The 24,092-nt window shown below is 39.5% G+C and overlaps 1 protein-coding gene across 10 annotated transcripts in view; it reads right to left on the reverse strand.

The window, feature by feature from the left end:
• The window catches only part of dock7 (dedicator of cytokinesis 7), a 74,018-nt gene that overhangs the window by 26,981 nt on the left and 22,945 nt on the right, over positions 1-24,092 (reverse strand). For 3 of the 10 annotated variants that reach the window (XM_033965717.2, XM_033965716.2, XM_055221514.1), the window contains exons 15-28: positions 20,018-20,135; positions 18,756-18,826; positions 17,064-17,202; positions 15,590-15,691; positions 15,430-15,516; positions 13,952-14,183; positions 12,294-12,458; positions 10,866-11,035; positions 4,800-4,889; positions 3,214-3,309; positions 2,844-2,984; positions 1,880-1,993; positions 859-1,026; positions 207-346 (exon numbers count right to left, since the gene is read on the reverse strand). In XM_033965717.2, the coding sequence (XP_033821608.1) occupies positions 207-346; positions 859-1,026; positions 1,880-1,993; positions 2,844-2,984; positions 3,214-3,309; positions 4,800-4,889; positions 10,866-11,035; positions 12,294-12,458; positions 13,952-14,183; positions 15,430-15,516; positions 15,590-15,691; positions 17,064-17,202; positions 18,756-18,826; positions 20,018-20,135 (1,833 nt within the window). Of the gene's footprint in view, positions 1-206; positions 347-858; positions 1,027-1,879; positions 1,994-2,843; positions 2,985-3,213; positions 3,310-4,799; positions 4,890-8,349; positions 8,443-10,865; positions 11,036-12,070; positions 12,092-12,293; positions 12,459-13,951; positions 14,184-15,429; positions 15,517-15,589; positions 15,692-17,063; positions 17,203-18,755; positions 18,827-20,017; positions 20,136-24,092 lie in introns of all 10 variants that reach the window. The other 7 variants (XM_033965715.2, XM_033965714.2, XM_055221515.1 and 4 more) reach the window with 4 other exon arrangements.

The following is a 24,092-nucleotide window of genomic DNA, read 5'->3' on the forward strand; positions in this document are numbered from 1 at the left end:
AACATTTAAGACCAAATGACGAGTCTGACAGCAGCAGTTACAGAGAGAGGGGCCACAGTTTTTCTATAGAAAGTGAATTGGAGCCAGAGTCGATGGAGCTGGAAGCGTGCCCATGATCACTTCCTGTTTGGAACGTGGCGGCTAACAGGTTAGCCATGTCTATTTATATATACAGTCTATGGTACCAATAGAAAACGTCCCCTTACATTTCATTGTCTGGCTCTAGAATCACAGACAGCTCCGACAGCACCAGTCCAGCCAAGAAGTGCTGCTCTCTGAACGGGACGGACAGCTCAAACATGTTGGCGATTTTCTGGTCTTGGACGTGAGTGGAGAAACCAGAGCTCTGTGGACAAAACACACAACAGATTCACATGTGTATATGTGTTGGTGTCTAAACCAGGACGATACTGACAAGAATTAATCTGTCTTTTTTTTGCATTATATCAATCATGGGGGGATATTTTAACATTTTAACAAAATGAACAAAAGCTCAGATATGGGTATCAGAACAACACTAAAACAGCACTGCTAAAATGTGCCTGGAAAAGTCTTGGTTGAGGTTCAAGTATCAAATGAAACATGAATGGAAAATAAAATTAACCAAAAAAGAGCAGGAATCACTAGATCAGAGACCGATCTGATACTGGTATCGAATATCGACTTCCTATATATCTAGAAATTGGGGAAATGCCTGTAAAACATACATAGATCCTATAATTAAACTACAGAAAAGGGCCATAAGAATAATTAATAAACAGTATTCCATGATCCAACTGATTAACTATTTATAAAAAATCGAATATATTAAAATTTACAGACGGAGTTAAGTTAGTTAGTCAGAATCAGAACGCTGACCTGTGACGTTGCGGAGGACACGGAGGGTGAGGGCGAGGCAGGAGGGGTCAGCAAACTACAGGGGAGGTTAAGAGTGACGTAATGTTCATGACTGCACACGATCCTCAGGAAGTCCAGCCTCAGAGACTCCAGTGTGGGGTTCTGGAGGTTATAAAGCTTCGTCGACACCTAAGAAACAAAACAGAAGAACACTAAGATGAAGTTTTGTTTTGAATGTGCCATAGGAGTTAACACTCAGCACAAAAACCAGACACTTAGACCTTCCCAAGTTAATTAGTTATTTAATGTATAGTGTGATGATAAATATAGTGCTATTTTTGTGTTGCAAATCACATTCTATTGTTCAAACTAAAAGGTTTTTTTTTCACTTTCATTTTGATATGAAAAGTAATCAAGTGCGAGATATTTTCCTTAATATCAAAATCTACTTTTACTATTGATACTCTGCAGCTGATCAACATTCCCTGGGGGTGTGAAGCTAGCTGTAGGCACTGCACTGTCTGCAGCTCTTTTACTCCAGTTAGACTTTAATCTGAGTTTTGTTTTAACACAATCTGACCATAAAGAGCTGACTTACCTGAACTACAACAGGTGAGCTGATTTGTGCTGTTAAACATGTCCCTCTCAAATAACATTTCAGTCATAAGCTAGCATTAGCATTAGCATTAGCCAGCAGTTTTTCAGTGAGTCACTTTCACTTTTTTGCTGAAAATCTAACTCCAAAACAGAACCATGAATGCTTGGTTTGATCACAGGCACCTGGAAATGTTCTCTTTAAATCCATTTTGTGTTTTTTCTTGAGTTTTCAGACGATATTAAAATATTTTTGGCAGTTTGTGCTAATGTGTGTATTGTGTCACCATGGTAACTGCTGAACAGTCCACCATAGAGATACATGTTGAACACCAACATATCATTGCAGAGTATCAATTGTGTATCTTAAATCCATTTATAAAATTGTATATATTTTTGTTTAACTAAAACTAGTGCCACAACAACTCGTGTTTCTTTTTAGGCGCACCTGCTTCCAATAGGCTCGTATTAAAGTGAACACGAAGCCCCTGTCCATCACCGAGAGCAGGTCATTCAGGAAGAAGCCCAAGCTGCTGTTGAGTCTCTCCACCAGCTCCAGGTCCTGACGAGAGAGACAGCATAATAATAAAGTACAAGTTTAAAACACACCACCAGTCAAATGTTTAGACATATCCACTCATTCGATGTTTATTTTCTTTATTTTAACCATAGTAAAAGAAAAATTCAAATCTTTCAACTGGACAAAACATTTTAGAGTGAAGACCTTTCGCTGCTTGTCCAAGCTGCTTCTTCAGTTCTAGTCTGATTACCAGAACTGAAGAAGTGGCTTCGATGAGCAGCCAAACGTCTTCATTCCTACAACGATTTGTCCAGTTACAGATTTGAATTTTTAATTTACTGCGGGTCAGACTTGAATGACTGAGGGATTCCACAGACACTTTCTATGTTTTATACACACACAAAAAACATCAATTATATGAAGTAAGATATATGGAATTATGTAGAAAACAAAAAAAGTTAAATAACTCACAAAATATGTTACGACAAAGCAAACTACTACTTCTACTTTAACGATTTCCAAAGCTCAAAATGCTCTGCTCCACCTTGTGATGGCATGAGGTGGTAGTTTTCAAATTAACAGCTCCTTTTACCTTTAGTTCAATAGAGATGGGCAATTCCAGGGTTGAAATCATCCAAATTCTAGTGAAGGTGTGTGGAGTTTAAAAACACAGTGGAGCACTTCCTGTATTACCACATGACATCACAGGGTGGAACAGAGTTTTCAGTTTGAGAGAAGAACTCAGCCTAAATATTCAGGGTTTGTGTGTTAAACATGTGTGAATGAAGCCTTTTTAATTCATCTATTTCATGTATAATAAAGAAAAAAAACATTGAATGAGAGCGTGTGTCCAAACTTCTGACTGGTTGTGTTTATAGATATAAACGCAAACCTTCTGAAAGCGAGACACGATGTCCCCGGCGATGGTGCTGACCAACGCCGTGATGTCATCCATGAAGCGCTCAGGGAAGCGGTGTTTCCGTGGTGACTCCAAACGGTCCGTGAAGTATAGGTGATGGATGATGCTCTTCACCTGCGACAAAAATGTTTTGATTTTCTAACCATTATTATTCAAGTCTATTAAATTCTAAAAACTTTTGAACGTGCATAAACATTACACAAAATCAAAAAAAACAAAAAATATTCACAACTATAGCAATGCAAGTAATGCAATAAAAATGTAAATAAAAAAATAAATAAAAACATTTATAACTATAGCAAAGCAAGTAACACAATATGGTAGGTGTTCAAATGTATTCTACCATCAGCTCAAAAAAGAACCAGGCCTGTTGGAGAGCGCCCTCGCGGACGCTCCCGCTGCTGACCACCCACTGCAGAGCCAGCTCCTCATGAAACAGCTACAGAAACAAAACACAACGACACAAGAGGCAAAGGTTAAAACGATGCATTAAATCTTAAACTTAAAATCATCATTAAAACCTCTTAATACTACAATTTAGAGAACTGCCATCTGTTATAAATCCAGTGGTGGAAGGTAACGAAGTGCAAGTAGTAAAGTTCTGAAGTAAAGTACAGATACTGAAATATTCTACTTAAATAAAGTGCATTTTACAATGGATACTTTTTACTTTTACTTCAGTACATTTAAGAGCAGTATCTGTACTTTCTCCTCCACTATATTTTTGAACAGGACTGAAAAGTAAAAGTATTTTTCATATGATTTGAGGGGTTATTTTTTATCATGTTCGTGAAAACATCCTGACTAAAGTTTTCGAGTTCAAGCTTCAACTTTGAGCAAAAATAAATAAATACACAAAATTCATAAGAAAAAATAAGACATGGATTTGTATTGTTAAAATATGACACTATAACAAATGAACACCTGTGAAATACTTTTACTTTTTACTCTAAAAGTACATTTTTAAACAGGTACTCAAATACTTTAATTCAAGTAGATTTTTTTCATGTGATAATTTTACTTTTATTTGAGTAACTTTTTGCCTCTGTATCTGCACTTTTACTTAAGTAACAAATCCACCACTGAGTCTAAGTCTAACCTAAAAACAAGCTAATAGAGCGGCCTGGTACTGCCTCATCAACATCGTTTATATGACTAGTCTAATATTAACATTTTATATTTGAATTAAATTTTATGAAAAAAAATCCCTAGTAAATCCAGATTATAAACAGATAAACATTGTTGACGCCATAAGCCACGTTAGCTCCACTCAAAATGCCGCCATGCAGATCACAACTGTTAGTTCAAAAGCTGGAATGTAAGATTCAGACATCAGTTTGTCTTATTCAAGTAACTAAAACTCAGATACAGGCTAATACAGGTCATCTGAGGGAGTATCTGTTATATTGTGTTAAGGGATGTACCGATATATATACAATTTGGCTGGGTCGGGTATTGGCCCCATGATATCGGTCCTGTTTGGCCTTTAATTTGATGTAATAAGACCATTAATATAAACATAATAATAATAATAAATTATATATATATATATATATATATATATATATATATATATATATATATATATTCAAGAACTCTATGTGTAACGCTCTGTTGTAGCTGAAACCATGCCCTAGCCTAAGCTAACGCTAACTGTATGTTATGTTTATTAGTGCAGCACACAACAAATGCACAACACAAGCTCCTCACACTCACATCAGGTCAGTTCATATCGAGCCAACCCCCAAAAAGCCCCAGAAAACATTCAAACTTAAACAGACATGTGTTTGAAACATTCTGAGGCAGATCACTGGCCCACTCAGCATTCACAAACACAACATCAACCAATCCAACATCAACAAGACAAAGAGAGAGGAGAAACGAGGGTCAGAGCGGCTTCTTCTCCTCCCCCGGTGCAAAACGCTCTACCTTTTTTGTGGGTAATCGTCCTGTTAAACTTTGCAAGAAACTGGAGCTCTCAGTGTGCGAAGACATGCGATGGCCACAGCGCTCCATGGCCTGAGGGTGGAATGAGTGAATGTGACAAAAGTTAGTGGACGACGAGGAGGAGCCAGACTGTGTCCTCCTCAGGAAAATGTGCCTCAGTCACCCACATAATCACATATATACACACACAATCACATATATACACACACATGTACACAAACACATACACACACAGACACACACAGGACAAGGAGGAGAAAAAAGACTGTATCCTCCTCAGGAAAATGTGCATCAGTCACACACACAAATAAACACACACACACATACACACACACAAACACACCCCCATATACACACCAATATACACACATAGTCACACACAGACATACACACACATACACACACAAACACACACATATACACACCAATATACACACAGTCACACACAGACATACACACGCTGGAGGCACATAGGCATACACACACACATACATATATACACAGACACATACACACACATCCCTACACGCAGACACACACACACATATACACATACACACACACAAACATACACAAATACACACAGTCACACATATACACACACTCACACTCATGAAGACAAGGCAGGTACACAATAGACAAGTCAATGCAAAAACTAAACACGAAACATTTAAAGGTCCAATATCACACAAAACTGACCCCTGTGAGCTTTAATCCATGTTATAACGCTGTTCCCTCCTCAAAAACAGACCTGGAGTTGTGTTGTTTCATTCACACATGCTTAACACTTTATTATTAGTCTGTCTACATCTCCAAAGCTCAAAATGCTCTGTTCCACCTTGTGATGTCATGAAGTGGTAGTTTTCAAGTTAACAGCTTCTTTTACCTTTAGTTCAGTAGAGATTGGCAATTCCAGGTCTGAATTTATCCAAATGATTCTAGTGAAGGTGTGTGGAGTTTAAAAACACAGTGGAGCACTTCCTGTATTACCACATGATGACATCACAAGGTGGAAAAACTTGAGGTCTGTTTGTGACAAGGAAACAACATTAGAACAGAGATCAGAGAATAGCATCATACAGGACCTTTAAATACATATAATTATACATCAGTCTATTTAAAGATGCAGTGTGTAACTTTTCAGGAGGATGGGTCACCACCTGCTTGTCTCCATGGAGATGTTGGGGATGTTTCACAGTATGGCATTAAAATTACCCATCTCCATGAAGACAAGGCCGTGTTACAGATCTGTGGAGAGGCAAGCCGGCTCACAGTAGAATCCATGTTTTTCAAGGCATTTCTGTGCAATTAAAACACACATAATGGAAATACAACCAAGACAGATAAATTAATGTCGTAACATGAAACATAAAAATAAAAAAAAAACAATTACTGTAAATCTCTATGGAGACAAACCAGAAAAGTTACATAGTGCACCTTTAAGGTTCACATATGTTGAATTTCAATGCAAAGATAATCTATGTTTTGAGAAACAATTTATAATATCTGTTTAAAAACACAATTATAACTGAAAGTGACAAAGGACAAAACTAATAAGTAAAAGGTGAATGAGACAGGGACAGGACAAGTGGACAGAGGGACAGGGGGACGGAGGGACAGAACAGGTGGACCGAGTCACATTCACACAAACGCACATACCCCATGCACAAGTGGAAGATGCTAATGCTATGGTTAGTGTTGGGTCATGCAAATATCGACCAGGCAAAAGTTTGGCCACTTCTTCATTTCTGTTTCTTGTTTATTTCCAGGATTATTCACACTGTAGATTCTCACTGAAGCATCAAAGCTATGAATGACACATGTGGAAGCTAACAAAACAAACTCAAAGTAACTGCAAATTATTTTTAGATGGTTTAGATAAAAAAAAAAAAAAAGACAAGGGTTTGCAGCTGTCCACAAAACAAAGAGAAGATACTTCTTTAATATTAAAAAAAAAAAAAAAAAAACTATATACAATTCCATATATGTTACTTCATATATTTGATGCCTTGTGTGTGTATATAAAAGCTGAAAGTAGTAAAAATAAAGATAAAAAACACTGAATGAGAGGGAGTGTCCAAACTTTTGACTGGTCATGTGCATCTACAGTAATTAAAAAGGTTAAAGCAAAGAAATTAAAAATATTTAGTAAAAGCAGATGCTAAAGGAACAAACTAAAGCGTATGAAAGGTAAGATCTAACATATTTATCCCCATGACAGGCCACATTGTGTTGTTTTATCTCATGTGGGTAAAGCGCCTATGAACCGAGCAACTAAACACCTCTAATGTTACAGAGGTTACAATTTGACAAATTAAATGATAAGAAAACACATTTATATTGTTGCAATTATGTTTAAAGTGTCCAAAAAATGTTTTTCTTGCATAGACTGTACAAAGAAGTGGACTAAATGAGTGTGACATCACCCACAGTGTTCGGCTCCAAATGACGCTCATTAAGGCTAGAGCAGTTATAGAGGTGAAATTAGAGTCGAGTTCCATAATTGGAATTGTGACCACGGGTATCATAGCAACCACAGAGCCAATCAGGAGCGGGGCTATTGAAGGTGACGCCCCTTCATGCCCACATCGCTGCTCTTGGGTAGACTTCTCCCAGTGTGACGTCCTCATGTTTTAGAACTCTACTTCCTCTAATTTTCAGCATATTTTTTTTACTTTTCTGCTTCTTGATTTGTGTAAAATTATAAAGCACTTTAAATGAGAGATGTATAATTAAGAATAAATAATGTTAGATCTTTTGAAAGCTACATGCTAAAATGGCAGATCTACTGGAACTGTTCAAGGGAATATTGTATTGAAGTTTTGGATATTTTTCTTTGCGCTCTGGAACGTGCGCTTTCTTAAGTTAAAGGTTCTATATTACACAAGATTGTCTCTTGTGATCTTTATGTCATGTTCTAAAGCTGTTCCCTCCTCAAAAACATCCCTGGAGTTTGTGCATGTTAAAGTAACTATTATTAGTCCGTCTACATCTCCAGAGCTCAAAACACTCTGTTCCACCTTGTGATGTCATGAAGCAATCGTTTTCAAGTTAACAGCTCCTTTTGCCTTTAGTTCAACAGAGATAGGCAATTTCAGAGCTGAAATGATCCAAATGATTCTAGTGAAGGTGTATGGAGTTTAAAAACACAGTGGAGCACTTCCTGTATTACCACATGATGACATCACATGGTGGAACACAGTGTTTTCAGTTTGAAAGAAGAAGTCAGCCTAAATATGCAGGATTTGTGTGTGAATAAAACAAGGTCTGTTTGTGAGGAGTGTTGTTCTACTTAAAGTAAACAGAGTATTGTTATCTTTTTGTGTGTTAAACATGTGTGAAGGAATCAAAACACAACTCCAGGTCTGTTTGTGATGAGGAAACAACATTAGAACAGTATAATACGGCCACTTTAATTTATTTTGTGATGATTTTAGCACAAAAGAAACCAAAACTTCACATGGCCCAATATTCCCTGAATGTGATGACAGTGAGTGGGTCTAGCTGAGGTGAAGGAGGGGACACTGGTAACCTGCATGGTTTCTGGAGCAGACCCAGGGCCGGATCCCCAGGGGTCACTGTGACACCCCATGGAGTGAACCCACGAGTTGGACCGGTCTAAACCCTAAACAGGGACGCCAAGGTCAGGAGACACAAGGCCAGGAGACACAAGGCCAGGCAGGAAACAAGGGCATAAGCGAGCAGCACGGGGGAGGAGGAGGGAAGCAATAGTTACAGGTTAAACAGGTTCAAAGGACACCAATGCTGGAAAACACCAAAGACCAAAAATCATAATGGAGTAAGGTTAAAGGAGTTAAAGGAACTGTGTGTAAGTTTTTAATTCCAGAAACATGAGCTAACTGCATCCTCAGATGAGGTACACACATGGAGATGGTTTCAGCGGTGCATCAAGACCAGACCATGGTTTAGTGTTCTGCCCCCACTGGAGGAAGATATTTCTGTTTTGAGTCTGTTTTGTCCACTCAAAGCTACCATAGCATCCATATTGTTGCAGATTTTTCAACAGTTCAGTCATTTCCCACAGTTTAAACATTTGGCCCTATTCAAATCTCTCTCTAAATATTGTGACATTATAAGATGTTAGCTTGCACTGTAAACTCATCTCAAGCACTTTAAGTTGACTTACACTTGAAATTTGCACCAAAATATAAGACGCTAATAGCACTAGCGTGTCTATGGGATTTTCTATGCATGTTAGCATCATGCACACACGTTTTCATTAGTTGTAGCCAACTTTAAGCTAATGTTGTGCATATATTTTATTGTAATAAGCTGCTATATATTGTTTTATGTAGCTCTGCATAATCTTTGTTAATATGAATATTAAAACGTGATTGTAATGTGCATATATCTTTTTGTGTGTTACAGTTTCACAATCTACTCTTCAATAAATGTCCAAAACAGTAAGAGTTTTCCTGGGTGTTTAAAGGAAAAACTGTTCACTATCTGTAAAGATGGTTCCCAAACACTAGTGGAGGCAGAATATGCAGTTTGTTTTCATCGCTGACCGTTTGGACAGCTCATTAGTGCCTCAGAGTGGTCACGTAATGTTACTGTGACTTGAACGGTCAGGTGATTTAAACAGGTTTTGGCGGTGTCTTTTGGCGGTGTCTACCGGTGGAGACAGGACAACAGCGCCATCTGCAGTCTGACTTCTTCAGGACAGTATCCGAGGTGTGTGAGAGTAAAAAGGCCCCTCGTCCCGTGAGCGTATTTCCTATATACTGTCCTGAAGAAGTCAGACTGCAGATGGCGCTGTCGTTCTGCCTCCACAGTAATAAGACAGCGCCAAAACCTGTTTAAATCACGAAAACAAACTAAACCTTTGTCTGAAAAAAGAATCTGTTAAAGTAAATTATTGGCAGAACAGATGAACCTCACTGGACTATCCCCCTCATCTGGACACTGTTTTTGCGATCACGATGTTTCAGCTCCCGTCCAGAAGCCATTTTTAATTTGATGGAGCTGGCAACACTGGGATTTATACTACACGGAGTTGGATACGTCCTGTCCTTCAAGGGAAGAGTTTTATTATGACCTAACCAACTCAAATCAATCAAAAACAGCCATCATCGATAAAAACAAAATGATAGTACGGATTTATTCTTAATTACATAAAACATTGGACATTATAGCCAAGTTGTTTACACTGATACAATTTGGTGTTTTGGTTCTCAAGATTATTATCCAACCAGAAAGCAGAATGAGCCTCATAGGACTTTTCCATTTGGGTTATCTGTTTCAATATTGTTTATATACTGAGACAGAGAAAAGCTTGTATGTTTGCTCTATCTGCAGTTAAAGGCTCTGGCAACCCAGGTTCAGTTGTGGTTATAATCGGATTTTAAATTCATTTATTTAACAATTTTTAACTGTTAGAGTGCAGGCTACACACAGTTCCTTTAACAAAAACTAATCTCTGTCCCTTTAGCTGTGAGAAAACTGCCTTCCCCTTCCTAGGACACAAAAGGTAAGGATTAAACATTAGCAAAAGGAACAGTCATCAAAGGAGTGGCTGCATTCAGTGTAAAAGGGTTAAAATAGACACAAAAAAAACAGTTATGCAAATCGAAAACTATCCACAGATCAAATAGAACAACAAAAAGGTCAAACAAACCCAGCTGGGGCTGAACGGGCTCAGTGACTTATATACGACTATAAAACAATGCTGCTTTTGTACCTTGTGAACGGCGTTAGTGGTAAACACAGCGGCTTTGAATCACGCCTTTTAGCTGCTGTCCACACTGTAAATGTGTGGCAGGCTGCTGCTTCAGAGGTTAGACAGATAAGATGTTCGGGGCTTTGTTTACATATGAGCAAAGGGGTTTAACTGTTAATCAAATATATTTGAGGGTCAATGGGCACATGCAGCGCCTTTGTCACGATGTAGGTTACAATCATCGTTTAGTACATTCATCTTTATCTTCCTGTCTAAAAAAACATCACTTGAGGCTGCTGGACCAGGTGTGTGGACGTAGGAGTAGAAAGAGTGCAAAGCCATTGGACAAACTGCAGCGAAAGTCTTACCTTGCTGCCGATGATGGAGCGGACCTCGTCGTCAGGGGAGGTGGGCGTCCCTGAGATGTCAGGGTTACTGTTGCTAAGGCTACGGGAGCGGTTCAAGTTGAGACTGGCAGGTCGTACGGCTGATCGAGCCATGGTGGCATAATGCATCGAGCCTCCCAGTCCCCCCGGGCCTAAGACAATACAAGAGCACAGGATAATCCATGTCAAGAGTCAGATTAAATGTGTTTTTATGAATGAATTATGTTTAGTTCTCACGTTGCAGCAGTGAGAGCATGGTAATGGGCTGGATATAGAAATACTAACATTTCAAACTCGATTTCAATACTAAGGAATAATCTCGATACTGATTCTGATACCACAATGATAATAAAAACATCTTTCTGTGTGGCCTATGTCTTATACTTGTTCTGATACAGCTCAAGATCACTCTAAACATATTCAAGAAAGGTTAATTTTATTTCATTTTTTTAGTACCGATACTTGTTCAAATGAGTATCTAGTTTCAACACTAGTTTTACTATTGATTAGTATCTGATTTCAATACTTTTGACAACCCTAAACTGGAATAACAAAGATCAACACATTTTATACCTTAACTTTTCTGCTTCAATTCCACATTTCCATAAAAAAAAGAAAAAAAAAAAAAGAACCATAACATTTTGTGGAGCCTCGGATTTTTCCTGAATGCTGCGTACACAATCTCCCTAAATGCTACAAAACTTTGTGGTGTGTTTTGCGGCTAAAATCTAAAAATTGACTTGTGTAAAACTATGATTATGTGACCAACAAGTGAACACGAATCGATTTTCTGAGGCTTTAAAACGGCTCTGTCCCTATAGAACTTATTTACTGTTAAGGTATCCAAGTATCCAATTATGGGCCCCTAAGACCCTGGGGCCCCGGACAACAGACCCCTTTATCCCCCCGTTGACTAGTTGTTTTTCCCCACACATTCAGGTGATATAACAGCGATTATCAAGATTATATAAAATGTCCACGAACAATTATTGTCATCTCTTTTTACATTACTGTTTATTGTCCCATCACTATTGTGTAGAATGCCATAGATGTAATGACTGTAACTGAACCATGCTCTCACTGTGCTGCAAAGTTTTTCAAATGAAAAGATTTAAAAACAGCAGGATAAAATGTTTAACAAAAATAATTAAAGGCATAAACGGAGCATTCAGCATTTGCATATGTACCTGTTGCAGATGGATCGGAGTCTGTAGAGCAGGCAGAAAATATGCAGATGGAGGAAAAACATAAAATATAAAAAAAATAGGGGGAAAAAGTTAAAATGATGCATGCAAAGGAAAACAGACACCCTCAGAGCTCAGGGTTAGACAGCATTCACAAAAACATTTAGCAAAAGAAATTATATATAAAAAAGATGTTGTAATGCAGTTTAATGTTTGTGTAGCGTACCCGGAGAGGGGGAGTTGGGGTCAGTGCTGGGCAGACGGAAAACATAATGTATATAAGAGGACAGGAGACTGTTTCGCCCGTGCATGTCTTGGCTGGTGTCCAGATATTTATGGAGCCGGTTTACTATAGACGCCATGACCTCGAATGACGCTTGTCCCAGGTTCACTATAACAGACAGAGACAGAAAGACACGTTTGAAGAGGGAACATGATCTAAAAAACTGTAAGCTTCAAATCATCTTATAAAAGGTGTTCCCTCGTTATTAGTTTACTCAAAGTTGCATTTTGATCATAGACTGTATATATAAATAGACAGAGCTAACCTGCTAGCCGCCACACTCAAAATAGGAAGTGATCATGGGTGCGCTTAATCGACTCTGGCTCCAGTTCACTTTCTATGTAAAAACTGTGTCCCTCCTCTTTAACTGCTGCTGTCAGACTCATCATTTTGGTCTTAAATGTTCGTATTAACCCGCTCTACATGCTCTTGGGGTTTTTATTTTATTAATTTGTCTCTAAATCAAGATATGATATTATTAATAACAGACAAATCAGATGCCTTATTTTCCCGACATCACTCCTGCTAGCATTAGCAACAGGTTTGATTGACAGCGTTGCTAAGGGGGCACTACCTTCAACAGCCTCGCTATGGATTGGCTCTCTGGTTGCTATGATACTCGTGGTAAGAATCGCCCCTATAACTGCTAGCCTCGATGAGCTTCATTTGGAGCCAAATACTGTGGGTGACGTCACACTTACTTCCAGTTCTTTATACAGTTTATGATTTCGATTGATTCATTTGTTCATGTTTATATAATCCTCTTTTTGTATTTCATTCAAGGCTTAAGTGCTTGGAAAATATCTGTTTTGGCCTACCCCCCTCTGCCCACTGTTCCCTTTCAAAAACAGCCATTTTTAAAAATCAGCTGCTTCCTACAATGAAATGAAACTATAAAGAGCCCATCAGCGCTGCAGTTTCAAACAGAAAGTCATTGGACGTGTTTCTGTTTAGATTAATATTGCTGTTTACAATGAACATATTGGAAAATGATCTAAGCAAATTACAGCTTAATACTACAGACACAAAAATGCACAACATGTCATCTTTACAGGTCCTATAGTAAACAAAATGAACTCTTCTACCCTTCAAGTCATGTATTCGAAATTTGTTACCTCCTCAAAAACAGACCTGGAGTTGTGTTTTGTTTCATTCACACATGTTTGAGTAACACTTCATTATTAGTCTGTTACATCTCCAAAGCTCAAAATGCTCTGTTCCACCTTGTGATGTCATGAAGTGGTAGTTTTCAAGTTAACAGCTCCTTTTACCTTTAGTTGAGTAGAGATTGGCAATTCCAGTGCTGAAATGATCCAAATGATTCTAGTGAAGGTGTATGGAGTTTAAAAACACAGTGGAGCACTTCCTGTATTACCACTTTATGACATCACAAGGTGAAACAGAGTGTTTTCAGTTTGAGAGAAAAGCTCAGCCTAAATATGCAGGGTTTGTGTTAAACATGTGTGAATGAAACAAAACACAACTCCAGGTCTGTTTGTGATGAAGATGAGGAAATAACATTAGAACACAGATCAGAAAACAGTGTAATATGGGCCTTTAACTCTTAACAACTCACTTTTATTTATTTAGTTATGATTTACCTATTTGTCCAGCAATAACCGGCGGCCGCACCACAAGCAGCACGAGTTTGTCCAGCAGCAGGTGAAGGAATCTCACGACGGGCTCCAGCTGGGTGGAGTTCAGGGCTGCGATGCTGGTTTTAAGCTCTGCCTCCAGACTGTTCTCCATAATCCGCATGTCTCCAATCCGCACTGGGAACATGTGCTCGTCCAAGGCGTGCACCAAGGCAAAGAACTTATCCAGGTACTGATCCTGAAATAAACAGGAACAGAGAGATTAGAAGAAAAGAACGATTAACTCATTAAATCCAAACCCAAGTCCAAATATTACTGAACAATACACTTCAATTGTAAATATTCTGCATCTAGAACCTGTCAGTCGCCATATTTCTACAGTTAGTTCAGTTCTTAGTTCAGGGTTCATTGGTAGAGCGGTCAGATCCACAGACAAGTTGGCGGTGTGTTTCCAGCTCCCTCAGATGAATGCTGCCGTTGTGTCCTTGGGCAAGACACCTGACTCGCCTCAGTGTCTGGGTATACTGGTGTATGTGTGTGCGAATGGGTGAGTGGTTCCTTGATGTAAAGCGCTTTGAGCCTTGAAAGTGGAAAAGCACTGTATAAAAATGTGACCGTTTACCATTAGTATACAATAGATTTTTTTTGACAACTACAATAATTGTTAGTTGCAGCACTGGTAACAAGAAAAAGTTTTATGACTCGTAGAAAAATTAAAAAATAAATCACAGTAACCTTGGCGGTGTCTGGATGTAACTCTTAACCGGCGTTTGCTCACCAAGTGGAGGCTACAAACCAAAAGATCTACAGCCAGCAGCAGCACAGGCCAGATAACACAAACTGAGCCGTGATTCACATCAGACTGGACCAGAGTCAAGTGCAGCTCACCACAAGAGACGCGGAGACGGAGAGGCCTGAGAACATTACTGCTACAGACTCATGAACTGAGGTTAAAGGGCCTATATTACGCAAAACTGACTCTTGTGAGCTTTAAGTCAGGTTATAATGGTGTTACCTCCTCAAAAACATACCTGTAGTTGTGAAAAACTTAGCCTAAATACGCAGGGTATGTGTGAATGAAACAAAACACAACTCTAGGTCTGTTTGTGAGGAGGTAATATGGCTAAAAGCTCACAAGAATCCATTTTGCGTAATATAGGACCTTTAAAGATACAGTATGTAACTTTTCTGATGGCGGCTTTTCTCCTTGGAGATGTTATTGCTTTGCCTGAAATGTTCCGCAGTCTGGAATTAAACATATCTAGCTTCACGGAGACAAGCATGTGACACCACCATACCAAATTACAGTAAAGGTCAGAGGCAAGTCCCCTTGACACTAAGAAATATTGTCAAGGGGACAAATATTTAATGCCTCACGGTGGAGTATTTCAGGTACAGGCACATAACCTAATGTGGTTTTTTTTGTGTTGTGAAAAAAATGCGTCCTTCAAAATGTGTTATGTGTTCCAGTTGTGTGTAAATACCTGTGTGTGAATAGTGGAGACAGCTGTAACCTCCACATTGAACACCCCCCGATGGTTATCCACCCACTTCATGCCTGGAAGTGGGACCTGGAAAACAAAAGCTTTTAAAACACTGAGAATAAAAAAAACAAACGTCATTCAACTGAAGCAGGAGCCATACATCTGGGGAGAGCACGGAGTAAGACTGAGGCGGCTTTTCGAGAGACACAGGAAGGCAAAAGTGTCCTGTCCTCAAACGCCCATTCTGCAGCATCGGGATCCACTGGAGACACAAGAAAATATGTTAAATATATTTACATTATTATCCAGGTATATATCCCCCGGTTGCTATGGAACTCCGACCCCAAGTATCATAGCAACCAAAGAGCCAATCTGAAGCAAGGCTGGTTTAGCAGGGAGGGGACACTTAGCAACAGTGTGCTGCTAACGCTAACGGGAGTGACCTCGGGGAAAGAAGGCGCCTGAAATGTCTCTTATTAATGTTCATATCTTGATTTACAGACACAATAACGAAATAAAAACCCCACAGTCGACAGAGCCGGAAGTGCACCCATGATCACTTCCTATTTGGAACGTCCATTTATATCTACAGTGTATGTAGTGGAGAGTTTGAAGTCTCGTCTTAACCCTATAGCGTTGGATGCTATCGTCACTGATAGAGCGTGGTTGCGGACTTCCAGTAGCGTAACCTTGCAACCAGTCGTGCTCTCATGTAAATTCAAACGACATCTCAAAGCGGAGGCATGGGGCTATTTCAATATTTTACTGTCATTACGGTAATCTGCACCTGTTGTCCCTCGAAGGTGACGAATGAGAGCGCAGGTGCTGCAGGGATTTTTCCCAGTCACTTATTAAAAAATACGGATGGGTATGTAAAATAGAGGTAATTGTGTGAGGGTTAAGGCCCATTTTGATTCCCTTATATTTTAACATCGTGTGAGATGTGTGGTCCTGTGTCTTTTATGTATTTTTATGTTTTTGCCCTTTTTAGTACTTTGATTTAACTACTTTTATTTCCTTAAATCAGCCCTATTATGGATCATTGTTATAATTTGTACATTTTAAATCATAATATTCATCTAAAATGACTTCATAAAAGAAACAAATCCACTGACTTCCACATTAGAAAACTGCAGTGCTCAATGGGAACTGATGTCACCGTAAACGTCATCACAACAAAGCACTGCATGCTTTTGGTGCCCCTATAAATAACGGTACATCCCACTAGCGAGCAGTGTATTTTTGTTCATTTGTACCAAAACGACTACGCAAAGGTGCTGAATCCCACGAGTATCACCGATTAAGAAAGAAGTCCGTACGTCACAGTGGGCGCGTACATCACAGTGGGCGTGTACGTCACAGTGGGCGTACCAGTGGAGGTTAAATGGGGGTAAATCAACAAAATAGTATGTTGAAAATAAAAGATTCATGAATCACTCCAAATGCAACTTCAGAGGGTCAATGAGAAGAAACGAACATGATTAAAGATCTGAAAAGTCCAGTTTGCAGAACAGGTCTAGTGGAGTTAAATAGAAATTAATTTAATATTTCCAGTATTTATATATCTGTATTGTTTTGCTTATGAAATGTGCTGTACAAATGAAGTGCAATAGATATATTTATGAAAGATTCACCGTGTAACCAACAGGGGTCTCCAGTGGGGTGTTCTGCTTCTGTTGGCAGCTGACGTGGTAAAAAGTGAAGAGGATGTGGTGATGGTCGGACAAAGACGCTGGTAGTTTAATTTTGATCTCATCCGAAAAGTCTGGGGATCTGAAAAAAAACCAAAAACATGTAAAATCATAATCTTACGCTTAAGACGCTTAACCCCGCTCACCCCCACTGTTTGTGTACACTTTTGTATGAATGTGTGTCGATGCGTAAATGTGAATGGGTGAGTGATTTTTGATGTAAAGCGCTTTGAGCCTTGAAGGTAGGAAAGCGCTGTATAAAAATGCACTAAATCACTAATTTCAAAACATCCTAATGCGAATGTTTTGATGACATTTTTTATGCATTTGTTCTGCAGTAGGATTTAACCTTGGAATGTATTAAATGTAAACATAGGAGAAAGTGCGTCCACAAGTATGCAACAACAGCATTGCCTTATGACCCACAAGACTATTAAGAACCAAAGTTGGAAGAGTCACATAAAACAAGCAACAAACCCACATCATCATCGTCCAATTTTAGAAAGTTCAGCCATGAGCGCTGCACCCACAAGACCATACTGTCTGTACCATGAACCAGACCACAGACTGTATCTATAAATGAACATAGCTAACCTGCTAGCCGCCGTGTTCCAAATAGGAAGTGATCATGTGCGCACTTCCGGCTTCATCGACTCCAATTCACTTTACACTAAAAAACTGTGTCCCCTCTCTCTGTAACTGCTGCTGTCAGACTCGTCATTTTGGTCTTAAAATGTTCGTATTAACCCTCTCTACATGATCTTGGGGTTTTTATTTTACTTGTATCTATAAATCAAGATATGAACATTAACAACAGACAAATCAGGCACCTTCTTTCTCGGAGGTCACTCCCAAAGCGTTAGCCACAGGTTTGATTGACAGCATCGCTAAATGCCCGGTCCCCGCTAAACCAGTGGGGAGGGTGTGAAGGGTTATTACCTTTCAATAGCCTCAATCCTCATTGGTTCTTGCAGTCAGAATTCTAAATATGGAACTTGGCTCCAAATTGGCCCCTGTAACTGCTAGCCTTGATGAGCTTCATTTGACTGGAGCCGAACGCTATGGGTGACGTCCATAGCCTCTTCATATCTTGATTTACGGACACAATAGTGAAATAAAAAAACCAGGATCATGTAGAGCGGGTTAATACGAACATTTTAAGACCAAAATGACGAGTCTGACAGCAGCAGTTACAGAGAGAGGGGACACAGTTATTCAATAGAAAATTAATTGGAGCCAGAGTTGATGGAACTGGAAGCGCCTCCAGCTCACTTCCTGTTTTGAACGCGGCGACTAGAGGGTTAGATATGTCCACTCCTTTTATACAATCTATGAGTCTGACGAATTTAAAACTAAACTTAGTGTAAACAAGCAAAGTGTAAAAGTAAAATACGTCTACTTTCTATGAGACATTATTCACAGGTTAATTAATTTTCGCCTTGACAGAATGACCCTTAGTGACAGACGACAAACCACAGGACATTTATGATGGTGATAAAATATTTGATACCCTTCAGCCACCGTAGGTTTAACCAAAGTTGTGGCAAGGACGATCCAATACAAGAGAAGCATGGATCAGAAAAGAATATAAAACTGTACAGTAGTAAAAGTCAAAGTTTCACTGTAAAGACTCACCTGTTATGGTAAACCACAGAGGTGTAGGCTTCTTTGTAGAAATCTGCACAGCTGGACTTTCCAAATATGACCTAAATATTTAATAAAAACATGGGTTACTGAAGTGAAAAAACAAGTGTTGTCACGATACAAAAATTTCAAACTTGATTTCAATACTAAGGAATAGACTCAATACTCGATACCAATTCCAATGCGGCAATGAGAGTAAAAAAATAAATAAAATACTCAAATTAGAGTAGGTGGAATGTGATTTTCCACATTCAATGTTGTACTTTGTGTTCTGTTCCCATGTGTCCTAAAATCTGTAATCCCTCAGTGTCCAATAGGCTTATAGTGGTCCATGGGTGTGTACTAGTCTATGTGTCTTATACTTGTGAAAGATACAGAGAGACATCGTTATAAAAACTTGGATTGGTCATGGTTTGGGCCTGGTTTAGGCCTGGTTTGGGCCTGGTTTGGGCCTGGTTTGGGCCTGGTTTGGGCCTGGTTTGGGCCTGGTTTGGGCCTGGTTTGGGCCTGGTTTACTCCAGTAGGTTCACAGTGGTGGTCCATGGGTGTATACTAGTCTATGTGTCTTATACTTTTGAAAGATGCAGCTCAACATCAGATATTCAGAAAAGGTCCATTTCTGTCCTACACATGGGACTTTTTAGTATCAATACCTGCAAAAAATGAGTGCCTAGTTTCAATACTAGTTTTAATATTGATTAGTTCATGTTTTTAGACACTTTTGACAATGCTATTAACAATACAATAAAAAGTAAAAGGTTTTAAAGGTCCTATATTACATAAAATTCACTCTCGTGAGCTTTATATCATGTTATAACGCTGTTACCTCCTCAAAAACAGACCTGGAGTTGTGTTTTGTTTCATTCACACATGTTTGAGTAACACTTTATTATTAGTCTGTCTACATCTCCAAACCTCAAAATGCTCTGTTCCACCTTGTGATGTCATGAAGTGGTAGTTTTCACATTTAGTTCAGTAAAGATTAGCAATGAATTGATCCATATTATTCTAGTGAAGGTGTATGGGTTTAAAAAACTCAGTGGAGCACTTCCTGTATTATCACATGATGACATCACAAGGTGGAACAGAGTGTTTTCAGTTTGAGAGAAGAATCTAGCCTAAGTATGCAGGGTTTGTGTGTTAAACATGAGTGAATGAAACAAAACACAACTCCAGGTCTGTTTGTGATGAGGAAACAACATTAGAACAGAGATCAGAAAACAGTGTGATATGGCCTTTAATTGTTGACGTACCGGCATGGCATTATTTGGGTCCTCTCCGTTCATGAATTGTACTTTAACGGTGATGTTGCGGGCAGAGCCTTGGCGGTTGGCAAAGTTAAGGCTTTGGGGGTTGATGTAAAGCAGATTCCTGGAAAACACAAAGACACAACATCTGTTGAGTGCAATACGATTAACAGAAATATCAATATGAAAAATCAATAGGTGTTATTATGTCATAAGCCTCTTTCATTGTCCAGCTCCGTGTTTGACCCAGTTACTCTGCGTTACAGTTACATCAGATTCAAAGAACTGATAAGAGCAAGGACAGAGCTCTTTACAAAATGTAGTTATGATAGGTTTACAGACACATGGGCAGGTGTGGGCAGTAAAGGAGCACTTCACAGAGACTAATCCTTTCATTTAGGTTATAAGGATTTATATGAGACCAGCAGCATGGGAACAGCAGAGAGGGGAAGCTGTGGTATTTTTTGGCATTTGTCCGTAAAACCCCAGATCAAACCATAGATTGTAAATATAAATAAACATAGCTAATGTGCTAGGCATCACTTTCCAAACAGGAAGTGATAATGGGCGCGCTCCTCGCTCCAATTCTGGTTCCAATTCACTTTACATTGAAAAAAACATCATCCCTCTCTATGTAGCTGCTGCTGTCAGACTCAACATTTTGGTCTTAAAATGTTTGTATTAACCCGCTCTACATGATCCTGGGTTTTTGTTTCGCTAGTTAGTAAGTAGGTAGGTAAGTTAGTAAGTAGGTAGGTAAGTAAGTAAGTAGGCAAGTAGGTAGGTAAGAAGGTAAGATAGAAAGTAAGTAAGTAAGTAAGTATAATAGATAGGGAGGTAGGTAGTTAAGTAAGTGAATTTTGGTGCAATATAAGGAGCACATCCGAGTGGGTGGAGCAGTGAGGCAGGAACGGGAAATATACACACAACAGCTGAAGAATCACAGTGACGAGGACAAGTAAATAAGGCAGTCCCACAGGAGCACAGCTGGAACCACAAGAGATCAGGAGGCGTGGGAATATCCAACATCACCGCTTTAAGTACACTTTTTATTACTTTATTTTAACATTTATTGAATTAACTTCTTATTTGGAGCAGAGCTAAACTTTCCCAACTTTGCTAACTCAAACAAGCTAACCGTTTTTGAGTTAGTTTGTTTACATCTATGTTTCTTATTTATTTCCAGGATTATTCACACTGTAGATTCTCACTGCAACATCAAAACTATGAATGACACTTGTGGAAGGTAGCAAACCAAAAATACGCTCAAAATAACTACAAACTTGTTTCGGATTTTGGATTTTTAAAAACAGCCTTCACCTTTTGCTTTGATCACTACTACATTAGCCTTCCTTGACACTGACGCGGCTCAGCTGTGAAGTGAAAACCATTTCAGGAGACTTCATTATAGACCTCATTAAGAGAAGAACAAGGATTTGCAGCTCCACAAAGCAAAGGGTGGGGACTTTTTGAGGAATCTGAATGTAAAATATAAAAATTGTCCTTTTTTTTGCTACACAACCCCATATATCTTGCTTCATATATTTGATGTCTTATAAAATGTAGAAAGTAGTAAAAATAAAGAACAAAACGCTGAATGAGGGGGCGTATCCAGACTTTTGCTCAAACTTTTGACTGGTCCTGTACATCCAGTGTATTTTCGTTATAATAATAAACATGCCATAGCTCACATCAGCACGTTCTAATTAGGTCCAGTGAGGAGCTGTGGTTCTCTGGATGGATCCCTTCAGTTCTTGGCCATGCAATAGTGTTTTTCTTTGTTATGAGCGCAGAGGGAGTTGTGGTCTTATGAAAGAAATGGCCACACACTGAGTGAATGTGGCTGGAATTTGCTTGCTCTGCATAAAACTGGCAGTCATCTGTAGAATATGTGGATCCAGAGGGTAGAGGCGCGTAAACCAGCATTCCTCAGCCTAAACCCAACTACACTATAAAAGATTTTTGTTTTTTCTAAGTTTAAACATTTAGAACATCAAAGTAAACAAATTTACATTATTTGTTTAACTGGGTTCAAATCTTTCCTGTTTGCAGCATAGGCTATTACATAACACTACTAACCAGTATGGTCAGCATATATAGTAAATCTGAACAGACAGTTTCATTATAACGAGGCCTGTCATGATAATCACTATATTGTGTTACTTTTTCTTTGCACTACTGGGAAATTTTTGGTTTATTTTTTGACTCTATGATCAGATTTAAGCTGCAAAAGTTTGAATAAATAACTTGTCTGACTCATTACAGATGCAAACTAACGACTAAAGTGTCTCTTTCTGCTGTTTGTTTATTACATCTCATGATTTTTAACAATATTGTAGATTTAGAATAGTTTTTGTGTTTTAAATCTGTTCGAGTTTTTGCGTCAGTGGCATAAATTAGTTTCAATATTATCGTTTATCGTCTATATTTACTGCAGCGATATATCAAGCTTATGTTGACAGGCCAAGTGACCACACAAGAATAGTTTTATTACGCGTGTCTGTAGGTGTTGAGGTATTTATATTTGTGTTTCTAATTAGAACAATACAGTGGAAACGGGAGAGACCCATTACTGTAATCTCGGCTGAGAAACTGACCCCTCGTGAAGCTCATAAAGAGACTTTTATAACTTGTTGTACAGACAGGGCTGTGTAAAAAGCAGTTAGTCAGTTAGTCATTTCTTTCCCATTTCGTGTCAAGCTCGTCAAATATATTGCACCAGGAATGAAACTTTTTAAAAATATGACTCTGAAATCAAGATAATGAGAACACGGCGTCCAAAACAAGGCATCTTTCCTGGCACAGGCATAACTGACAGCCGAGCCCCTCGCCCTCCCTGCCTCCGTCGCCCTCCTTGCCCCCTGTCGCCCCTCCCTCCCTCTCCATCTGCTCATCTCACCCAACTGCCCCCCTCTTGTCCCTGCTCGTCACCCCCTGCTTGTCTCACACTTCTGCACCCCCCCCCTCGCCCCTGCTCATTTCACCCTCCTTTCATCCCTGCTCATCACCCACCTGCTCGCTTCACCCCTGCCTCCTCTCATCCCTGTTTGTCTCACCCCTAGCCCCCTCTTGCCCCTGCTTGTCTCACCCCTCTGCCCCATCTTGCTCCTGCTCATCTCAACCCCCTGGCTCCTTCTTGCCCCTGCCTCCATCACCCTCCTGCTCACCCCACCCTCCCTGCCACCCTCTCCCCCGTGCTCACCCCCGCCCCCGCCTGGCCTGAATCAGCACCACTCTAAATCAAACTTGGAAGCATTAATTACAAAGTGCATTATCAGAGTGGAGTGAGTAGCTCGAGGTTATGAGTCCGATCCATCAAAACAAACTGGGATGGCTATTGTTGGCTTTCCCCTGACAGTGACGGAAATAAATTTAGTAACAGAATATTGAATACTGCAGTAGTATTTTGTAAAGTATTCAGATACACGGTCCGATCAGAGTACTGCATTCTGAATACTTCGAGTACTTTTACATTGAGATGCATTTAAATTATAGAGTAAAGACACAGCATAGGTTTAAAAACAGCTTTATGTTTGTTTCACTGTTTGTTCTGTTTCCTATCAGACAAAATCTTACATGTCTCACCACAAGAGCTGAGTTTTCTATATTTCTCACTGATTCTGTGCAGTTTGAAGCCTAAATTGTGTCATCAAATACTGCAATGTATTCTTTTGATTCGAGTAAAGTAACTGGACTCTGAATACTACCAAAGTACCTGAATACAGTTACTCAAAATGTGTATTGTTCCCAACACTGTTTGCTGATCAGCCTAAAGCCCCATGTCACAGATGGGGGAGCATAGGGTGTGGTGGTGCGTGAGGGGTGGAGGTGGTTGGGGGGTGGACGGGGACAGGATTGGGGTTAAATGGATGGCAGCGTGGACGCAGGGAGAGAGAGGAGGTGGCTACATATGTCATTTGCTCACTACTGTGATTTGTTTGTTCAGGAGAAGAGAGGGAGGGTGGGTGGGAGGGAGAGAAAGAGGAGGTTGGTTTCTGAGCTAAAACACACTGGGGTTTAATGATCGGCTAATCCCCCCCCCCTCCCCTCTACTCCCCTCTACTCCCCCCTCCTCTCTATC

This window comes from Periophthalmus magnuspinnatus, chromosome 4, assembly GCF_009829125.3.
Source record: "Periophthalmus magnuspinnatus isolate fPerMag1 chromosome 4, fPerMag1.2.pri, whole genome shotgun sequence".
NCBI lineage: Eukaryota > Metazoa > Chordata > Actinopteri > Gobiiformes > Gobiidae > Periophthalmus > Periophthalmus magnuspinnatus.